Below are 22,718 nucleotides of genomic sequence, written 5' to 3'. Positions count from 1 at the left end.
CTCAGTGTTCATGTTCGCATGTGCTCACTTTTTGCCCAGGTGTCTGGCCACATCGCAGCGTTTGAAGCCCTCAAGGTGATACAGGCGCTTGGCGAGCCTTTTGGCTGCATCGTAGTCCGCTCGGCAGCCGTTGGCCAAAGTGTCGGTGCTTCCACGCTCCAAATGCTCCAGACTGCCCAATTCACACTCTTCTGAGTCAGACAGCACATGTGTGAGGTTGGCATCGCTGGTGGGAGGAGAACAAACACATGAATGGAAAAAGAAAAAACAAACACATGACGAAGGAGGCCAGGAACAGAAACAGTCTAACATAGCTAAGAAAATTGTTATTACTAGTGAATGTGGTAACAGAAATAATGATGTACATTGTTAATCTATCCCCCAAAAAAGGTCAACATATCTCAAACTTTAGTTCAGGTATTTCTCTGAAATTCTCCACGATGAAAGGTAAAATGCCACTTCGACATAGCAAGACTGAGCTTTTATTGTTTTAAAGATCCTCAAAGAAGCACCAAGTGTTCTCCCTGGCCCTTCAAGTTGCCCCCGAGCTAAACGGCATCAGCTGACCTACAAAACTGACAATCTCATGCTCACTAGCTTCAGATCTGGCAAATAATGGATACAAGAGTGTGACACTGAGGCAGAGTCCTCTGATGTCTTTTAGAACTGGATGTTCATCACTTAGTCACTCCTATTAGGAACAGTTATGCAAGTTGAAAATCTTTTGAAGTCCTTTTAAAATGTAAATGTCGTGTAAATTTGACAAACTATGAAGGAGAAAAGTCAGACATTTAATATTGAGTAATTAGCACCACAATTCATTGTTTTAAGTACATTTTAAGCAATTATCTTCAAAAGGGTATACTGTATTTTTCAAAATTCAGTCCTTCATTTTCTAAACCACTTATCCTCACAAGGGTTGTGGGGTGGGCTGGAGCCTATCGCAGCTAACTATGGGCAACAGGCCGGGTGGGGGGACACTGAATGGTACACGGTCGATTGGTCGCCGGTCTTTTGGTCGCCGATCTTTTGGTCGCCGGTCTTTTGGTCGCCCGGAAGGTTATTGATTGGCCAACCAATCTCAAGGGACAAGGACAGGGACAACCACACCGGGCCACCTATTTTTCAACAAATAGCTATATTCACATCACAGGCTATTTAATGCATGTGTATGTGCATTTTTTTTCTACCTCACAAATATACTGTAGATTTAAAGGCCCTGCAGCTCAAATAGCATGTCATGCACCATGTAAATGTCATGCAATGCAAGATCTAACAAGAACCCCCATAAATAATATGCATCATCATGAATACAACCAGATTAAGCAATAAAAGTGCCAAACTGGCTGCCATGTATTACAACTCACAGCCTTTTTAAAACATTAGGAAAAAATAATGTACAACCACAAACATAATTATGGAGAAAGAATACAATACAAGCACAGTATGTTTACTCTTCTTGAAAAAAAATAAGCTATTTACCTGTTACATCTGTATGGTGTCATCACAAATGTGAACAATTTTATTACTCAAGCCCAACTTTAATATTCTAGCTGAAATAGAAGGTTTGACATACCAATTTCATAGCTGAAGATGGATTTTCTTTTAAATCCTACAAACATACATAATGAAAACAAAACTGCAGGAGGCCTTTCTCAGCATAAACTCAAGCTCCTATTTTCTTTCATCACACTAAATGTCATTTGTTCATTTCCTCAGGGTGTGCATCTGTGTGGCATGTCAGCATTCCCACCACATGGATCAGGATTTTTTCTCTTTTGCATAATGAGATCAACGCAATTGTGTTACCCTCACAAATTCAATAAATTACAACCCATTACAATTTGTGATTTGCCAGTTACCATGGACGCAGTGGAATCCAAATTCTCCGTGAAGGCTGCCAGGCTCAATTGTGCAGCTCGTCAAAAAAAACAAAAACTGTCATGTGAATCCAAATTGACACTGAAGAAACCCACAGAAAAATGGTTCCATTCCCCCCCCCCCCCCCCTTTCCATGCTGTGCCTCCATCCAAGGCCCTTGACAATATTTCTACATGCAGTGTTATGCTTTCTTTTATTTACTGATTCAATTAGACGTTAATTATTCTCCATAAAGCCCATGACCTTGAAGCACTTGGAGCCACTGCGCTCAACAAAACACATCCCAAGTTGGCATTTATCCATCAACCGTAGATTGACCTTCACCACTCTCTTTTAAAGTATAGATTGTATCTGCTAAAATTACTTTGAAGTGGAGTATGTCTCGTCTCATCCTTGGGGAGAGGGTGGGCAGCTGTTATATCCGGAAGTGTGAAACCATTAGAACAGTTAAGGGGCAGCCAGTGGACTTGGTCGGAGGGAATCTGATTAACCTTCTTCCTGTACTGCTAAGGGGGATGCGTGTATTTGCAGGGGTACATAGTAGAGCTGGGCGATAAGACGATTTAATTGCTTATTCACAGAAGTTTTAAGTTTCAAAGTTGAAACAAAAAGATGTGGTAGTTATCGAGATAATTATTTATATCAACTGATATATATTTTTTATCATGATAACAATTTTTGTCATATCGTCCAGCTCTAGTACATAGCCAAACAAACCAGAGCTTCTGTTTATAATAATACTACCACATACCACACAAAATAGCAAAAAAAAGGGATGCTATACTGTATACCTGCTCAGTGAGGACACCAGGTTGCATTCAAATGTTTATTTGCGTCAGTGGTGGTGACATAGTGAACATGATGGTGCATGCCACTGACTCACCTAATCTCTTTGGTGGTGCACGAACACCTAAATTGTGTCTGCCTCCAAGGTATGTGTTACACTTTACAGTATGTGTAAGCATTAGTCGGACTGTAAGTGATCCCAGTGGCATGAGCGGAATGAAATATTTTGAAATTCAGGGATTTTTCACTGATCAATCCACTGTGGGTCACCGTAGTACAAATCAAAACATGCAGAAAAGCTTTTGTGTATGATATGAGTCCTATATTGTGTGAGCACATTTAACTGAAGGATTTCAGATGTTAGCTGGAGAGAGAAAATGTTGTAATAAGTACTATTTGGCTTTAAACTGGTGTTTCAGCAAATAAAGATACTTATGTGTGCAGAGTTGGTTCATATATTGATTTAGTCATTTGGAGACCACCCACTGGTCAGAGTACGTTCATGAAGATAACCACAGTGAAAAATAACATAGATGAATAGGTTTGAGAAACTATTTCAGAGCAAGAAATTATAGAATGTTATGAGATGATATAATAATTTCCAATTTGAAAAAAAAGTATTTTGGTTAAACTGCACTTATTATTACTTCATTCCTATACTGTGACGCCATCTGTATCGATTAATAATAGGCCATTATTTATACAAATACACTTATTAAAAACAAGAATGTAAAAAAAAAGCAGTAACATTAGTAAGCATTCATTCGTTCGTTTTCTGAAACATTAGTGAACGCGCCCTTCATATGAACACTTTTCCACGCTGGAAAGTCTCAAATTCGCCGGTAAATTTCGAAATCAATGATTTGGACTTACAGGAGTTGCAGCAAAAAATCAAAGTGAGCATCATATTCCTCTTTCCACATCGTCTCAGATTTGGCAAATGACTGACGAAAGGCGCGATGTCCGACCGACACATCATCCGGCTCTCGCCCACATCTGTATGCGTCCGTTCGGGTATTCTACTCCGAATGTTAGCGCAGTCAAGGGGAAGGAAGTCCGCTCTCGTATAAGTACAGCCTACGAATGATACGTAGTCGTGTTATTCCGACATACTGTCAACGGGTGGGGAATAAATTTGGATTTTTTTCCTAGAAGTTTCTTGTATGTCTGAGAGAGGATGTAGGGGCGGAGCAGAGACTTTTCCTGATGCATGGGTTGATTCTTCTGCAATGGCCCCAACTTCCTCTGGGGCCCCTCGTTAGTTATGAACACTTCTTTTGCTTAATTTCATGTCGGTTATAGCAGTGTTTCCCAACCTTTTTTGAGCTGCGGCACAAATTTTTCATTGCAGTCCATTTAGGCAATTTTGTCATCTAAATCCAGTGCATAACCAAACGGTTCTGTCAAACTACTGCAGCAGCATTTATTTAAGGCCCCAGATCACAGGGTATCATGCTGACACAACATTACATGCCTCCCCCTTCCTCTTTTTGATTAAGTGGAAAGAAGGAAAAAAGAAACAGATGGCTGAAAAGCAGCTGGAAGGTCAGCAACAACAGAAGATAAGAAGATGCAACAATGATGGATTGGTAAATTATGTTAGCACAAAGTAACAATCTGTTTCATGTCTATGATTGTGGATGATTAGTCTCGTCTCTCGGTGCCAACGCCAAGTCCATTTTTGAAGTACACCCTTTGATCAGTTGGTAAGGGTTCCATGACTCATGGATAACCTATGTTATTTACTCAAGTTTTTCTATAACTGCTACTATATTATTAACCTGGTGCAGCACAGATGTAATATCATGGCAGCATAATCAGAAGATGACTTAGCGGCTTCTTAATGTATGCACTCAACAGTTCGGGCTTCATTAGTCAAAGCACTCAGTCTTTCAAGTGACTAGAAAACCCTTTCAAGCCAGAAAAAGGCCCAGAGCACAATTAAAACATCAATATCTTCATTTTAGTCCACATCATGGATGGGATTCAGCTAAAATACCATGTGCATATTGATCATGTGACGAAATACAACTGTAATTCTTACATTGTCTGAGCCACCCCTAAATAAAATCTCAGCACCCTAAAAATACCAATGACAATAGTGATTATATTCACCTTTATTATTATTTTCTATTGTTTTCACAACATTAAACGTCACAGTCATCATCTTTGTATATTTTAATGTATAGCCTATTCAGTGCATGTGCTGAAATGACTCACAGAATACATTGGGATAGCTCACTCTCGCCTCCTTTTTGACAGTCGGTCTTCAAGTCACTCATTAGCATTCAAACCGCTCATTTGAATCGGATTTGAACTGAGATTGAGATTTGAAACTCTCATTTCCATGTTTACTAATCTACAGTAAATTGCGTCTATCAAAAACAATCCAAGTAAATTTGTTCAGGCTCATTACATAAAGACTAAATGTGCCTCAGCCAGGAATTACAGTAGCTTTTAAAGTACCAAAATGGAGCGATTACAAACCACCGATTAACATCCTTTCATTTTCTGCTACACCATATATCCTGTTTAGAGTCACATGTTGAGTCTCTTAATGGCAAGTATCTTGTTATTTTTTTAAAATTTTTAAAAATGTATTTACATTTTTCAATTTGAAAAACGCAAAATGTGGAAAAATTGTGTCATGTTTTCATTTATTTTTTTAATAAAATTGATGGCCTGCCAATCGCAGGGCACAAGGAGACAAACAACCATTGTATGCTGGTATGCTGGTAACCATTGTACCAGGTATGCTAACATTCATACCTAGGGGCAATTTAGAGTGTCCAATCGGCATGACTTTGGAATGTGGGAGGAAACCTGAGTACCCAGAGAAAACCCAAGCATCCCCGGGTAGAACATCCAAACTCCACACAGGTGGACCGACCTGGATTTGAACCCAGGACCCCCACTGTGAGGCCGACCCGCTAACCACTCAACCGCCGGGTCGCCCCTGGACTACAGAATTTTAATAAAAAATTGTATTTTATCAGTCAACAGTCATGATTTACTTTTGTGTAGCAGGGCTTCTTTGGCCCCCCAAGCGTTGAGTTTTACAAATGCTCTAATCTATTCTGCTAAACCTGAAACTTGAGTAGGTATCTTTTGTTCTGAATACATCTCAAAATGCTAAAAAGCAAGCTCAAATCCCTCGTCAATTCTGACTCATCAAAGTCAGACAGAAAAAAAGAGAAACTCGTGTGTAGAAGTAGCAACCTCCACTAAACCTGTTATTGTTACAGCGAGGCTCTCAGACATGTGTGAAACACACAGAGTGCGGCTATATATAGACCAGAATAAATCTGTCAGTGCTCAAATGATTCAGCGACTGTGTGGGCCTGTGGCGAGGATGCAGCAGAATTTGAATGTATTATTGCCCGTGCGTGAGTGCATAGCTATTCCTGTCAGTGTCTGTGTGTCTATATCACTACGTTACTAAGAACAGATGAGGGGATAATCTGCAGAATATGTTTGCCATACAATAGAAACATTGTAAAGCTTTAATTTTACCTAGTGTTGTGCTGAAATATTATGAAGATTTGTGTGCAAACACAGAAAGACTTGCCCCAATGAGCAATATGAGGTACTACTGTAATTGTGTCATTATTCTCATTTGTTTGCGAATGCACTGCATGATTCTAGAATACGTGAAAGAGATTAGTTCTCAAAGCAGAGCTGCCTCTGTGATATGGAATCAAATGTGCTTGGCTTTTATCTGCTCTGCATGGGCTTAGATCTGCTAGTCTTGAACGCAAGGGGGAGGAATACACAAACCGCATGTTTCCAGTGAAAGGCGTGCTTGCATGCAAATGCGCAGTCACAAATTCTGTACACATTTAAATGAGTAATCCACATTTAAATACACACATTACACTAGGTGCTATAGATTGCTGAGGGCAGTGTTTCAGAGTAGCATACATCTAAAATGTAAGGCAGGGGTGTCAGACTCGGGTTGGTTCGCGGGCCGCTTTAACGTCAACTTGATTTCACGTGGGCCGGACCATTTTAGATATAATATTTAGATTTTTTTTAATAAACGGATTAAAAGAACTGGATTTAAAGCCCTGAATATTCATTTTTTATAGATCTAAAACAATGTTTATTTTAGCTTTTTTTAATATATATTTTTAGATTTTACAAAATGATTTTTGAACTAAAAACACAGAAAAAATGATTAAAAAATGACAATTATTGGTTTAAAAGGGGGAAGATCAGGAAATTTAATATACATCTATACTCTTCATTTTAATTTGATCCTAAAACAGAAAGTCGGCACTCATGATTTACTTTCCCGGGCCAGACAAAATGATGCGGCGGGCCAGATTTGGGCCCCGGGCTGCCACTTTGACACATGTGATGTAAGGGATTTACTTGAAATGTTCCCTTCACTTTTTATTTCAATGAGTTGGAAATGCACAGTCTAAATTCTAAAACATCTGCAATGCTTTCCACTGTTTTATATATCCCCTTGAGGCCTGTGGTCTACTTTATTGTAAGGGGCCTGGTAAGAACAATTAATATCGGAAAGAAGGGGATTTACGGTGCTTGTCTATGTTGGTTTGGGGGTGTGAGATTTGTGATTTAGGCTCCGTTGGTTGGGGGCGTAATATACTCTTGAACAGGTTTGCCGCGGTGTTTTTACCTTGTATTTGCAATTTTAAGTACTATAACTGCCGGGAAATGCGTTTGGATCTGGTCCCACTTTTACTAATTAACATACCATTGGCTGCTGTTAAAGGTAACAGACGTCCAATCCATTTGAACTGGGAGAATTGGCAGTGAAAGATAACATTTCAGTGCTACTGACATCCAATGGTGAGGATCAGGTTGGAACAGAAGAGGATAACTTGCAGTTCCATTGCAGGGGAACTATTTGCTTTGACCTACATCTGCTTAACAGCTGTTGTGAGTCATAAAAGAAGATATCAGGGGTTCACTCCAGGTCTTGAAATTGAGTAAAAAAAGAACAACTTGAGAAATATATCAAAGTTGGAAACATCCATCATCAGCAACAGACTTAGTTGACTATATTAGCTGGCAAAATGTACATGTGAAAATCTTCGTTGAGTGGACCTTGACAGCTGGTCCATTGTGAAATAGATACCATCTTTGAAAGAAAACTACCCCACCAGATGTATCCACTCGTAAATTAATTGGTCAAATGTGCAAGGCAGCTTGCGTGGCGGGGCAATAACATCTCCCACACACAAACTGTAGAAAAGCCTGTTGGGTAGAGGAAAGCTGAAGATGATGATGTCATTGCATAAACAATAGCTCTTTCATTCTGGCACTTTTGGTCAGGAAGCAAGTCTGTGCCTGAAGCCTAACATCTGTAGATGGGGGGACCCACATCATCTTATCAAAACTTACTGAGCTGTGAAAGCACCAGCAGAGCCTAAAAAACAAATCCCAACAGTTAGCAGATGAGATCATGTCAAAGGTCTCCCATCTATATGGCATTCCTGTCGTTTTGGAACTGGAGAAACAGTAGTGGGACAAGGGGGGGGACCAGTGTGTGCTAACAAACCAAATAGAATTGCTGCCATAGTTCAGGTTTCATGGCTCTCCCCATATGGTTTCTATTAAATCCTCCCCCCTTCAGTAGCGCTCATTTGTGTTCTTTAGCCATGGTTCGAACGATTAAAAGGTACTCGTTTGTATTTTTGTTTAACCCGGTCTTCGGGGCTTCGCATTGTATGGATGTGTCAAAGCAACATAACTGCTCAGCAGAGGTGAAGTGACTAACATCTTGTCCTTGGATATTTGCCTTAGAAGTGTTGGAAACTGAAATTTTAAAATTAAGTCCACATTAAAAATGGTTATTGGGAAGTTTGCAATTTTGTGTTTCTTTAGTAAAGTTTTTTTCTGAAAAAAATCCAAAAGGTTTTGCCTTATTGAATCTCTGCTTTGGGGCCAAATTTTTGACATCACCAAATTGAGTCTCTAAAACTTGTATTACTAAAGGGGAAAAAAATCCTTCATGAATTTTCATGAATCACCAGTCATTTACATTTAAACTAATCAGGCTCACTATTATTTCCAGATTTTCAACCTTACTATCAATTTACTTTGACATGTCAGTAATTTACTTAATTAAAGTCACTATAAATATTCATTGGCTTTTTAGGGCTGCCAACCCTCCGAATTCAAGTGGTAGATGCATCTTCTTCTGACAATTTAAGTAATATCTATCATTGGACGTCTATCATCAACGATGGCACAAAAAGAGTTAAGAGACAACCAAAATGGGATGATCTTATCATTATTGTATGAAGCAAATACTTTACTTGTTTTCATGGCAGCATGTAACATGTGACACGATTATTGTGTGACTCAACAACAGAGTAAAACATCATCATTTTAGAGTGATAGATGAGTTGTCAGTAGAAATGTTCCCTGTAAAACTAAGGACAACAAATTACAACCTCATTTCTATTTAATTCATTTCAGTTTTGAAGTTAAATTAATTCCAATGACTGTGATTTCACATTTATTTTTCAGTCGAGTGTGCTCTCGGTCAAAATAGCCTGGTTTTTGCTTATATGTTGACTTCACATTCCATAAATTTACATTTGAGAAACACCAAATATCAGAAACCCATTTCTCCTCAATTACCAACCTCACGCCACCTACTGGTTCAGGCAAGGTCGCAACAAAGTATACTGCAAGATCTGCATCATGCTTTAATAATTCATTCATTTTCCATAACGCTTAACCTCACAAGGTTTTTTTTTTGTTGCAAATGGACATCTGCCATCATATCTCTGTAAAAGCTGGCAAGACACATTAGATTTCTTCTTCCTCTTGCTATATAATTAGTAATTTGAAGCTTTGTGCTTTTATATTTTTGTGCCAGTACTTAGCTGGTATAGGATCCAGCACCCCCCGCGTGAGGATAACCGGTTCAGAAATTAGATGAATGAATGAATAATAACATATCCATGATATATGGTTTATTACATTGCATAATGGAGTGGCCAATGTATATAGAATGATGTGTTTTTATCATTTTTTAATTAGTTTTTTTATCTTGTATTCACTCAAATAATATATGCCTTTATTACTAATATTATTTACTATAATATAATCTGGGTGGGGGTTAATACATTTATCGACTCTTATTATTATGTGTCCCAGATACTCATAGGCAATATTAAAATGCTGAATTTGGACTAAAACTATAAGAGGTAGATATATGAAATAATGTTTGGTGTTGTTGACTGTTATATAAAAGGTGAAATGCAAAGTGTGAAATGTAAGACCTTACCTGAGCGAGTTGTGCATGGCTCCACAATCCTCCAGAGCTTCCTGGGAGTCGCTATGGTATCCATTGGGGATGGCCCAGCGTCCAGGCTGACTGAGAACAAACTCCGACCTGCTCCCGGGTATGGTGGTCCTCAGTGGGCTTGCTTCTACACCTGCCCCAGCCCCGGCTCCACCCCCGTCATCGGGATCGGCGGCCGGGGCATCTGGTCCGGCCTCAGCCCCATCCTGCTCTTCAACCGTTGCCAGCTCCAGCTCCAGGGGCTCGGGGCCCTGTAAGAGGGCCCTCTGTTGGATGAGCGGCGTCAGTGGAGCTTCAAAGCTGACGCAGCTGTCAGTCTCGTCGGTGAGCGACAGCACATCCAGAGAGTCCAAACTGCTGTAACAGGTCCCGCCTCTCAGCAGGGCAGACTCCACAATGCGCTCAAACGTGGAGCTGAATCCATCCTTGTTGTCCAGCTGACCTTTCTGTCGCTCTTCTTCCACAGCCGTCTCCTGTTCGTCCTCGCCTTCCGCTCGCACCTCCTCGACAACCTGCTCAAACGCCGAGCTGAAACTGTCCTGGTTTCTCCTTCCAGCTCCTTTATTAGGCACATCTTCCTCCTCCTCTTCCTCTACTTCTGTGTCAGCCTGTTCCACAGTGGTTTCAAAGTCAGAGCTAAAAGTGTCCAAGTGAATGTGAGGCCTGATTTCATCGCCTTCGTAGTCCACTTCGGGAACTTCGTCGTCTTCAGTCCCGTTCATGCCGTTTGTTAACCTGTAGGAAGAGGTAAATATATTTTGCTTGTGCTTTAATCAGGGGTGGGCAAACCGGTCCTCGTCCAGCACAGACATTTTGACCAATGAGATTTCTCAGCACCTGACTTCAATCCGCTGATTGCACTTATAGGACACCAGATTTGCAAAAAGGTGTCCTCTTTATGGGTTGGAAAGAAAACCCGCACCCACTGCGGCCATTTGTGGAATAGTTTGTCCACCCCTGGCTTTAATCATAAGACGGACTGGGTCATTCGTTTCACTGTCAGGAGACGAAATGCGACTTGTTGAATTTGGCTTGAATGAAAATTCAAGAAACAGCTTAATGAAGTACTTGAAAAGTACATTTGTACTCTTATCCCATTACTTTTCTTTCTATTTATATACTTGAAGTATTTTGCGTTTTTTTTTAAATAAAATGACATTTAAAAAATAACTTGCAATGATAAAAAACGCTCCGCATGTATGCTCATGAAATCCAGTTAGCTTAATTACAATACTCACATTTAGTTATAAATAAAAAATAAAAAAGCCAATCAATGAAATTTAACTCTTTCAGTGGCATTGACGCTGATAGCTGTCCAATCATGTGGCTCTGTTTCGTTTGTTACTGGTAGACACGCAATCCATTTTAACTTTGATGACTTTTAATGAGCTTTGATGTCATTGGTTTGTACTTCTAATAGCAAAATGTAATACATTTCGAAACAGTAAACATTTTTTTCCCCCGCTTGTAAAAATGATACTACCCAGAGTAGTATATGTTCCTCTTTAAGGATATTAAGGCTGATAAAAGGGTTGATAAAGAGCTTATGTGATGCTCGGTACAAGTGGATCCTCTGCCAAAAACAGATTCGATTTTGTGGCGATTTCCATGCACTAAGCCTGAGCTGACCCGAGTGATGCACGTTAGAGGAACTGCAAATCATATTTTCATCCGCTGTCATCCATCTTAGAGATCTCGAGTTAACATCTACACATCGAGATAGTGACAGAGTAATCTTCCGCTAAAAATGATGAGCTGTGAAACTAACCGTCCAGCTTGCTGGAGCCCAGTTGCTTCGTCCTCTGTGTACGGTTGCATCTCTTCATTACTTCCACCCTCTTGGTCTTCTTTCATCTCATCTGCAGCATGTGTTTCCTCCTCTCCTGTTGAGCTCACCTCATCCTTCCTGCACTCATCTCCGTTTGACGCATCGCACTCTTCCTCCTCCCCTCTGTCTGTCTGTTGATCGTGAACATCAGCACTCTCATCCAAATCACCTTCTCCTCCCGCCCTCTTTATGTCTGCCCCCCCGTCAGCATGACACCGTGTATCCTCCTCTCCTTTCTCTTCTTCTTTCCTCTCCTCTATGTCTTTCTTCCCCTCTTCGCTCGGGTTGTCTTGCTCTCCCCGATTCAGAGCCTCTGCGGGCAGTTCGTTGGTAGTTGAGACAGGTTCTGTTGTGTTTTCCGATGGGGTGGGTGAGGGCAAAGCCTGCCCCTCCTGGGTCATGTTGCTCCTCACGACAGGGTGCAGTTGTTCACTCTGGTCAGGGTGGAGAACCAGAGAGATTGGCAAATGGGCAGGATTCTCTGAAAAAAAAATAGTGAGAGAAGTACATTAAAGCAGCAAAGAGATTACTAATATAAGGAACCTATTGTGGACAGTCCTTGAACTTTTTTTTTCATTGTCAGGCTGGTGATTACAGAATTGGAGCAAACAAGCGACCTCTGATTGCACGGCAGAAAACACTGCAAACTTCCCAGCTTTAGCTACCTCGTGGTGTAGAGGTTCACTGGCCTGACTTTGGTGCGGGCAGGCGTGGGCTCAATTCCTGCTGGTGGTGGTGTCATTGTGAGGGCATGTGCTCGTTTGTCTCTCTGTGTACCCTGTCGCTGATGGGTACCAGTCGAGGGTGTAGTCTGCCTTTCACTTGAAGTCAGCTGGGTTAGGCTCCAGTAACCCCTGTAAGCCTTTTGAGGATGCGCGGTATGGAAGGTGACTGAATGAATGATTGAACTTGCCATCTTAGCCAACAGAGTGGCACAGCAGAAGCGTGCTGGGCCCATAACGGGAGAAAACACTGCGAACTGACCTATGCAGGCAGCAGAAGTGTGCTGGGCCCATAACCCAGAGGTCGATGGATCGAAATCATCTTCTGCTATCTCGATCTATTGTCCACTTATCTGTGTATGGTCATAAAAACTGGTGTGTGGTTTTCAGTATCAGCCTCTGATTGCAAGGAGGAAAGCACTTCCAAGTTTAGACAGCAGAGTGGTGCAGCTGAAGTGCGCCGGGCCCATAACCCAGAGGTTGATGGATTGAAACCATCCTCTGCTTGATCTATTATCCACCCACTTCTGTTTGTTATGTCAAAAAACTGCTACATCATTTTAAGTACTGACCTCTGATTGCAGACTAGAAAACATTGAAACTGTCCTCTGTCATACAAGTATGTATTTGTCCACTCACTACTGTGTGCAAAACTGGTAAATGATTTTAACTAACGAACTTTAACTACCGGTGAGAAATTACTGTAAAATACCTATAATTGGTGATGGTATACTGGACCCAAACTCGCAGGTCGATGGACTGAAAACATTCTCTTCAACCTGGATCTTTTTGTCACTCCACTATTGTATCAAAGGTGATTCTAAATGATAAAACATTTTCAGTACCGATTTCTAACTCCAGGGTAGTAACACTGCCAAACTAAAACATATTGTATAAACTATAAATGTGACGGTTATCATGTGTTACAGCAAAACGTAAATATTTTCCGATGCAAGTGACAAAATGCTTTTCATCAGGTTAACCTTTCACTCACTTTTTGAACTAACGTCTTGATTTAATAAGGCTATAAAATTCGGTGTCTTTGGCTCAGCTCCTGAGCATGAGGATGCCGGTTGTCCACTTAGTGTCTCATCTGAGCAGCAAAATGATGACACAAATCATTCAGAAGCCAAAATTCCAACTAGGCATGTAACCTATCTTTTTTCCTTTGTTCTCTACAAGTGATTCTTTTAAATAGATTTCTTTGTCCTCCTTGACAGAAAATGCATTAAGTTATTCAATTGCAGTATACTGTAAAATGCGGCACTTTTTTTTATTTGTGTGATTTCCCGAGACCGTGTGTGTGTGTGTGTGTCTGCTCCTGTCCTCTAATCCCCCTTACTCTTGTGTGAAGATCTCAAAGGATGCTCTGACTGATCCCTCGGCACATTCTTTTTGAATTTGTGAGCTGTAATTGGCTGACACATTTTCTTCACAGGCCTATATTAATTGGAACTATAATCTATTTACCAAATGTTGTCAATATATTCCATCTGCAGGCTTCGGTCCCTGTGGTAGCACATAAGAGTGCTTCATTAGATTCGATTAATTTAATGCACTACAACACATTTTTAAAATGTGCATATAAAGTCACATTTTGAATATTATCACAACAACTAACAAGCCCTCTAGCTCTCATTACTCATTGTAATTAAATCCAAATAGCCCTGAACCATAATGTTGTATACAGTGGAGCTTAAGTAATTACATAGTGTATGCAAACAAGCACTATTAGCATCCATTTATAACTATACAAACACACATCTGCACACATCAACACGTAGTCAAATGTGAGCGCATTCCAATGCAAAACTGTGACACTGCTCCATAAATGGAAATAGTGAACACTTATGAAACCAGACATGGAAAGTTGGAATTCACTTTGTGTCTGTCTGCAGCGTTCCGTTTCCTTTCCCTTCCCTCCTCTTCATCTGTTCCACATTATGTTTTCTAATATCTCTGTCTAAATCCACTATCGGATTCCCATTTTGAACTAATTGAGCTAAATGGGCCTTAGAAAAATAGGACAGTGGTACTACAGTGCATTGTGATTTCCACTACTGAGGAAAACAGATGTGTTCTCACACATCTCAGAAGGATTGATGGAGCATCTGTGCTTGTTGAGTGTGTTTGTTGCATTTATATAACAGCTAAGGGATTCTTCTTGCACTTCCACGTTTCTTCTTGCAATGAAATGATACTCCAGGCCCGGTTCTGATGTCTAAAAAGCTCCAGTATTTGTATTTAATCAATAAATGCTGTTTTCGCCTGGATTCTACCCCATTTTCGGGCAATGTTTGCTGGTACGCCATTGACGTTCATCGCTGTCTTTTCCTGGGAAAATCACCCCCCCCCCCCCCCCCCCCCGCCCGGTTGTAATGTCTGAAAAGCTCCAGTATTTGTATTTAATCATTAAATGCTGCTAAGAAGTGGATTTTACCCGTTGAAGGCGCTACGAGAAAATGCACGGACCGCCACTGTCTAACTGCTTTAATTTCACTCAAACTGGCATGGCACTCACACAACCAATCAGACAAATAAACCACCAGTCAGCATGATAAATAATCAACTGTGACATGTTGCTTTCTTAGTTCAGTCTTTTGTGTTTCAAACCCACACAGACACTTCACGCACGTGTATATTGTGCACACACGAAGGTGTGTTACACAGTATCGATCCATCTGTTATACATTCGTGGTCCACCGGGAGGGTCTTCAGATAACCATGATTGCGATCTGTCATAGATCCCATAGCGGCTACTAATGCAATTAGAGTGGAATTAAACAGACCCACTTGCTGGCAATCACATTTAACACAATCCTCTTTCAGGACTACAATCAAGCTAGATAAATACAGACTATTTGATTGAATCTTCTTCCAGTGGAAAACTATATATGAAACATATGTAAGGATTAATACATAGTACACTGCCAGAGTTTACATCCCCAAACATCTAACATTGCTTCGCAGATTGGCACAATATCCAGTGGAAACTCTGTAATCAATTTCCGTGCGGTTGGGTCATTTTTTTACACCACACTTGAAACCAAAAATCCCACTGCAACCATCATTCACTGATTGAACTTCACTGATACGCTGAGCATCCATCAGGAATGAATTCAATATACTAGGTTTGTCTTTTTATTATTCATGTGAGAAATAAGACTGTCATTATCATTATCAACAACCAATGTGTGTTTGACATTGAAGTCTCTATTATAGTCTCCACCTGAACTCAGCATCCTTGTTTCTACACATCGACCTCCAAACTCACCTTCATGTGTTCAATGCATACAATCCAAATGTGCCACTGGTGGATAATTTTCCTTCTTTTCATGCTAATGAACTGAAAGATGATGACTATGTGTTAGTAGCAGTATTACCATAACAAATAGAAGAAGAATAGCGCAGGTTTTGTTGTGTCATTTAAAGGACAGTGAGAAAATAAGACGTGCTTCAGCTTTTCTGACACAACTAGTACATCAAATCTTTATAAAATATGTATTGAATGCTAAATTAATTTATTTCTAAAGCAAATCCACTAGCAAAATGTGAAAACAATCACATTTCAGTCGCTATCTCAAACAGAGCTAATACAATATGTATGAAGCTGAATCTGAACACTGATGAAATGAACCATGACAATAAGATGTGAGTTGATGCCTTCCTGCTCCCCCTTCTCTATCATAGACATTCTCAGGAAGAAAAAAAAATCACTCACAAACCATAAATGACCCACTGACCCTGTTCACTTAATGTTGAGCAATGCCACTGCAGCCACTGTCCAAAGCTTCAGTGTCACCTTTTAAAAATGCATTTGAGTGTCACGCATGCAGATGGAGGAAGAAATCCTTTCCTGCTTGTCAGCCTGAGACGGGAAGGCAGGAAAACAAAAGTTGGAAGCCTTCCAGCGTGTGTTTCTGCCTGCCTACTATGTCCCACCATCATTGAGCCTCCAGTGAAGCGGAACAGTTCCCTCAAATCACCCCGATATGTCACTTCTAGCACATCAAGGTCAAACGATTGTGCCAATTTACCAATAAACGACCCTAATAGATAAACACATGCAACATACCGAAGTACTTTAGACACTCTTTTGGAGTGTGTCTGTGGATTATATTGTGACTGTAAAAAAAAATGTCTGCTTTAGTTCATCACAGTTGTTAGAAAAGGCTGCTATCAAAGAGTTGTACACTAAGCTCAATCAATCATACTTTCAAATATTCTCACATACGGATATGGAAGAATTAATTCATTTAAAGTCTGGCATCAAGTCTCACAGGGAATGAAGGGTTCCACCCCAACCCTTGACTGATTAATTAATAAAGATGTCCCAGTCCCTTCATGTCCATATGGCATCCATAATGCATGGCTTTATCTTTTTATTGGCTTATTCCTCGACTCATTCCATAGAGGACACACTTGTCTTAGGGTTGTAATATAAAACTTAATAAGTTTATGTAATTCATGGGTAATTTCCATGTTATCTTCCCTTCAATGCTGGCGTTGTGCTGACAAAGTGTGAGCCTAATGCAGCTGATGGAAGCGCCTTCACGTCTAACACCTTGACATTGAAAATCTGACTCTGGATCTGAATTAAAACAGACCTCGATTAGACATGTCTATAATTAAGATAATTGTGCCTTTTATGATGCTGATTGTAATTAAGCTGCCATTAAGTGTCTCTTGTCCGGAAGCCCTGTTTCAGGGGAAGGAAAATTTACACCCTATTGTTTTTGAGTGTGCACATACCAAGTTATATAATCGTTATGCGTGTTATTGTGCCAACCGTCTGACAGCTAACATGTGCTTGCCGCATGCTTGTTTTTCCCAGAGTCCCCAGTACACTTTAAGTGACATAAACAAACTAGATAGACAGGGCTCATTGTCTGCTCGCCCAGAGAGAGAGAGAGGAGGGGGGTTTGAGAGAGGGAGAGAGTGAGATGTCCTACCAGCCTCCTCGAGCTAGTAACCATGACAACAAGATGGCTGGGCGACTTGCTTGAAGCTCAAATCAGGCCGGTGTCTTGCATTTCCTCCAAAATAAACCTTACTGACACTTCAAAGAACAACGCGCCTTTGCGTTAAACGATGAAAATGAGGAACTTTTTTTTTCATTATTACAAACTCACCTCCAAAATCCCACAACCTGCACATCTACAACGGCTAAACAGACACTGCAGGTCTCGACCTAATATTTTGATCCCAGATTAGCAAGAAAAACATAACGTCAAACGTCATAGCAGCCTGGTCTATCCATCGTGATAGAGAAATATACCCAAAAAATACATGTTTTACTTCCCAACAAGATGACATGCTATTGTCATATAAGGCTAACTGTATAGCGTGGAATATGAATATTTCTTCACTCACCAGTAAAATGTGAAAGCGGAGCTGCTCCTCTTCCCCCGTCTGCCTTGGTACATCCACACCGGGGAATAGAGCGAGCAGACGGGTTTGTTTCTCCTTTCCAATTCTCTCTCCCTCTCCTCTCTCTCTCTCTCTCTCTCCACCTCTCTCTCTTTCACTCCCCCCTCTCTGGTTAAAAGGACGGATGGACTGCCTGTGTCCGCCTCCAAGCAATGCCGCAAAAAATGTCTGAAAGGCGGCATGGGACCGCCTCACCTTCCCATCTAGGATTGGAGCACCAACTGGGAACAAAACCGCAAATGTCTCCTGTCTTCCAGGAAGATGGGCAAAGTTGCATCTGACTGAAATTGGGATGATTAAAATCCTTTAACCGTATAAAATGTACAGTATGGAGCTCTATATGTAAAGGGATGTCCTCCTCTTCAACTCCCACTTGCCTATTTATTTCACAGAGTATTGACATCACATGATGATGTTTTGATTGGATGGCTTTGGTTGGAATTGTGACCTGCAAAAAAAAGCATAGCATGCAGATGATTTACAGGCAGTTAAATAGTTCTGTCCAAGGTCTAAAGTCATATCTAGACGTAAGCATTCATCATGCAAGTTTGGTTTAGATAGGACATTGACATCAGCCAGCAAAAACAAGATTGAAATAGCTGGGTTTGACATTCTCAACTGCAGGATAAATAAATCAAACCATTTAAAAAGGATTTGTGGCCATGTAAATATGTCAAGAATATAAAGATTTTAACTGATGCTAGATTGAAAGCCGATTCTTTGTCCAAATTATACATTTGCTGGATTTAAAGTAGCGTTTCCTAACCTTTATTATATTTCACAATAGTGGGGAAAACAAAGATAGCAAATTTATAAAAATACCTTTTTGTGGAAGATGTTTCAATGCTTATATACGTCAATATACACCACTGGGATACTGTACATTGATTAACAAATGTTTTTTTCTACGTAATTTGTGTTCAGATTATTATAAAGGAACAATTCTTTGGATAGAATTGATAGTCCTCTTCAGATATCCTATTGGATAAGCCCAGTGATACACTCAACTGGATCATTTAAACATTTAATTTGGTGTTTTCTGTCAATTCAATTAAAGCTAACCCAAATAAGAAATACTGAAAAACGCTGAAATGTAGACAATCAATTACGCAGCCTTATGAACAAAGATAAATAGCAATTGGTGTCAGTTGACACCAGTTCGAGAAATACTGATTTATGAGCAGTTGATTTGTTGTTGCGTGGTCATTGTCTCTTTGGGACAGCATTCTTCGCAAAATGAGGAATTGATTTTCCACCACATATTAGTGAGTCGCTGATGTGTCAGAAAAGAGCGGAATTGCGCTGTCAAGTAGAAAATGGTTTCTGCTTCCATGTGTGTCTGACAAGAAAGAATATTTTTACCGACATTTTTTATTAGCTTGATGCATTGTCCTCAACAAAATCACACCCCTATAATACTTTTCTGTAAACTTTGACAGTAAAATAACCTACTTAAATCAATATAAAAGAATTTATTGCACGATAAAGATATTTTATGTACATTGTTTACTACTTCCAACTTCAAATATATTTCAACTTACCTGTTCCTGTGCACCCATTCCCACTCTTTCCTTGTAAGGAAATGGGAAACTATCATTGAATATCATTTTTGAGAAAAAGAAAACAAATCTCCCCTATGCAATCATACTTTTAAGAGAAATGCATGTTTATTTGTTATGTTTTTTTAATTTACTATCTACTACAGAATTGTCTCATTAAATAGTTAATAAATATTGAAAATATCAAATTTTTCAACTTAACAATATAATCATATGAAAATTAGTCAGCTAAAAGAACTGGATTAAAATCCCTGAATATTCAGTTTTTTATAGATCTAAAACAATGTTTATTTTAGCTTTTTTTATATATATTTTTCGATTTTACAAAATTATTTTTGAACTAAAAACACAGAAAAAATTGATTAAAAAAATACAATTATTGATTTAAAAGGGGGAAAATCAGGAAATTTAATATACATCTATACTCTTCATTTTAATTTGATCCTAAAGCAGAAAGTCGGCACTCATGATTTACTTTCCCGGGCCACCCAAAATGATGCGGCGGGCCAGATTTGGCCCCCGGGCCACCACTTTGACACATGTGGCTTAAAGCTAACAAATAATGCAAAATCCCATTTACCAGCTAAGTAAAATTAGTGTAGAGGAGTACGCTGTTAATGTTTAACATAAAGAAGGTCATTGCATTAGTGTTATCTTGTGTTATATTAGGTTATATTACGGTATGGTGCGGTGCATTAAGTTTCAGTACGGTGCGTAATGTTACGTTATGTCATGTTACAGGGTGTTAAGTTATGTTATTTTGTGTTGTGTTGTGTATCGCCACTCTACGCTATGCAATATTATGTTAGTACTTACATTATATTATATTATCATTTATAAAAGTAGATTTGGAGAAAACAATTAAAATGTTACTACAAGGCCTCAGAAAACACAACACTGCAGTGACCTTGTGTTAAGATTTGGTAATGTTTTCTTCTGGGATATTAAGAATTCTGGCCTTTGTCTCGGGCTTTATTGCAAAGTCTTTATAGATTGAGAAGATTAGTCCATCAGGTGATCTCTGGTGATCAATACCACATGAGGAGGAGAAGAAGGAGTATTTGGAAGAAGAGTGCATATAAAATCTAAAGGGTTTGTGAACAGAACAAAGGAGGCGTGTGCGTTTGAAGACAAGGGGAGGCGAAGGTTAGACAGGCAAGACCTACTGTGAGGCAGGTAGGGGGTGGGAAAAGATGATGTTCTAAGGTTAGAGATAGGTTGAGGTGTAGAGATGACAAAGGGGAGATGTGCAACTAACTAGAGAATTTGAGATTTCAGAAATACGTAGTTTGGGGGAGGCCTACTGCAGACGCAACGTCAATCCTAATCACTAATTCATTAACCTGCTGGTGTCCCCTCCTCCTCCTGCGGACATACACAGATGCACTCACTGCTGCCTCTTGTGTGTCCCTGGAGAGGCGGAAGGCTGGATAGAGAAATAAGGAGGTGTGTCTGCCGCTAAGTGACATCTGCTGGACCATGACAGTGGAAATATTTTGGGAACACTGGAAATCCCTGGTGTGACCATGGGATGGTAGGGAAAAGTGGGGGAGTTATTTTCGAGGGATGAAAAAAGATAACAGCTTGGCTGGTCAGTCGGTGTTAGGTGGTCCCCAGTGATGGTGCATGCACAAGTGTTTTGTTGTGTCAGAAAAATAACATCAACTTGCGCTGCGGGTAAGGTGTGCATGGGGTGGGGTTGCTATTCATTGAAAAAAAGCAGGCTGTGGGGATAACAAATCAATATGCATAATGAGGTTGCTGAGCTCACGTAATAGCATTATGAAAATCAACTCACTTGCCATAATATTAGGTACACTTCCTGCATCAAGTAATGGCCATCTTGAACAATATTTCATTGGCTGCAATTGATGGTTTTAGATGTCCAATTCATTTGGACTGTTAGTCTTCATATATCAAATGAATTGGCAGTCTGTCGACATCCATGGCAGGCAATATGTTACAATAAACTTGTGTGGAATGGCATATACCATAGTTCAAGGGTGTCAGACTCGGGTTGGTTCGCGGGCCGCTTTAACGTCAACTTTGACACATGCGCCAAAGTTTGAGCATTAACCCTGCAGTTAGATTTTAAAGAGAAAAAGAACTAACCTTCCTGTGTAGAGTCAACCACATGGGTTTCTCCAGGGTACTCTTATTACCCATAGTCGGCTGGGCTTGGTTGGCTCCAGCACCCACACTACCCTTGCAAGGATAAGCAGAACGGAAAATGAATGAATTAACGAGTAAACGTAATGAAAGGCGACGTACTTATTTGAACTGTTTTTTTAATGTCCAATCCATTTTTTTAATTTAATTAAATGATTTTCTTGTTTTTTTTTCTGGCAATGACTCAATGGGATCTTATACCCATATTTTTAGAGCAGTAAAATAACAATTAATAACAGCCAAAAAAAAAAGGACTGTAAACACATGCGACTGCTAGATCAGAGCCAATTTTGTTACCAATTTTAAACAGTACGATACTTCAAAAATAGGCCAATGCCGATTCTGAGTATTGGTTTGGGAGCACAAATAGTTCAATGTTATTACCCTTAGAAAGTGTTAATAAATATCTTAGAAAGAATCTATTCTTAAACATAAATATGAGTCTTTTGGAGCTAAAGTTGAAGACAACCTAAATGTACTTAATTAATTCTTTCTAGTGGGTTAGAAAATGTTTGAACATTTTATTCATTCAATCTGTTTTGTGGCAATAAAACGAGCCGGTGTATCATTGCTGGTACTCATACCACACTTTCAGGAAAGCTTTTCTGGATGTTTTTTGAGGCAATTGGGAAATTGGTCAGGTCTAAGGAAAATGTGATGTAGCTAGAAATCCTGGATGAAAACCCGCCCTCAGGTGCTTTCGATCTCAGACTAAGAAAATAATTAATCTGTCAGAAAGACAAGGAACTGAAGCGCAGGGCTTGAGGACAACTATGTGAATGTCCTTGAGTGGCCTTGCCAGAGCACTGACTTGAATCGACTGAACATCTCCAGAGAGATCTGAAAATAGCTAGTTATCAAACCAGATGCTGTTTGCAAATGGCTTCAAAGACAGGAGTGAAATGTGAGTAGTTTATTTTTCACACAAAATACAAATTCACAATTTATTGTTATGGGTTTAAATAAATGTCAATTAAAAAAACAAAACACAGTAAGACACACAAAGATGGTAAGCAGAGTTCCCAATATATAAAGGGTACACGGTCGATTGGTCG

General features: G+C 39.8%; 1 protein-coding gene across 1 annotated transcript in view; it reads right to left on the bottom strand.

Moving 5' to 3' along the window:
• LOC144082508 (PH and SEC7 domain-containing protein 2-like) overlaps window positions 1-18,238 on the bottom strand; it is a 28,084-nt gene extending 9,846 nt beyond the window's left edge. Inside the window, exons 1-4 of the mRNA XM_077609729.1 lie at window positions 17,879-18,238; window positions 11,724-12,264; window positions 9,938-10,690; window positions 29-226 (exon numbers count right to left, since the gene is read on the bottom strand). Coding sequence (XP_077465855.1) covers window positions 29-226; window positions 9,938-10,690; window positions 11,724-12,184 — 1,412 coding nt within the window. The 5' untranslated portion in view covers window positions 12,185-12,264; window positions 17,879-18,238. The remainder of the gene's footprint in view (window positions 1-28; window positions 227-9,937; window positions 10,691-11,723; window positions 12,265-17,878) is intronic.
• Window positions 18,239-22,718: the final 4,480 nt, after the last annotated feature.

Source organism: Stigmatopora argus, chromosome 9, assembly GCF_051989625.1.
Source record: "Stigmatopora argus isolate UIUO_Sarg chromosome 9, RoL_Sarg_1.0, whole genome shotgun sequence".
NCBI lineage: Eukaryota > Metazoa > Chordata > Actinopteri > Syngnathiformes > Syngnathidae > Stigmatopora > Stigmatopora argus.
This window is presented reverse-complemented; position numbering and strand designations above follow the sequence as displayed.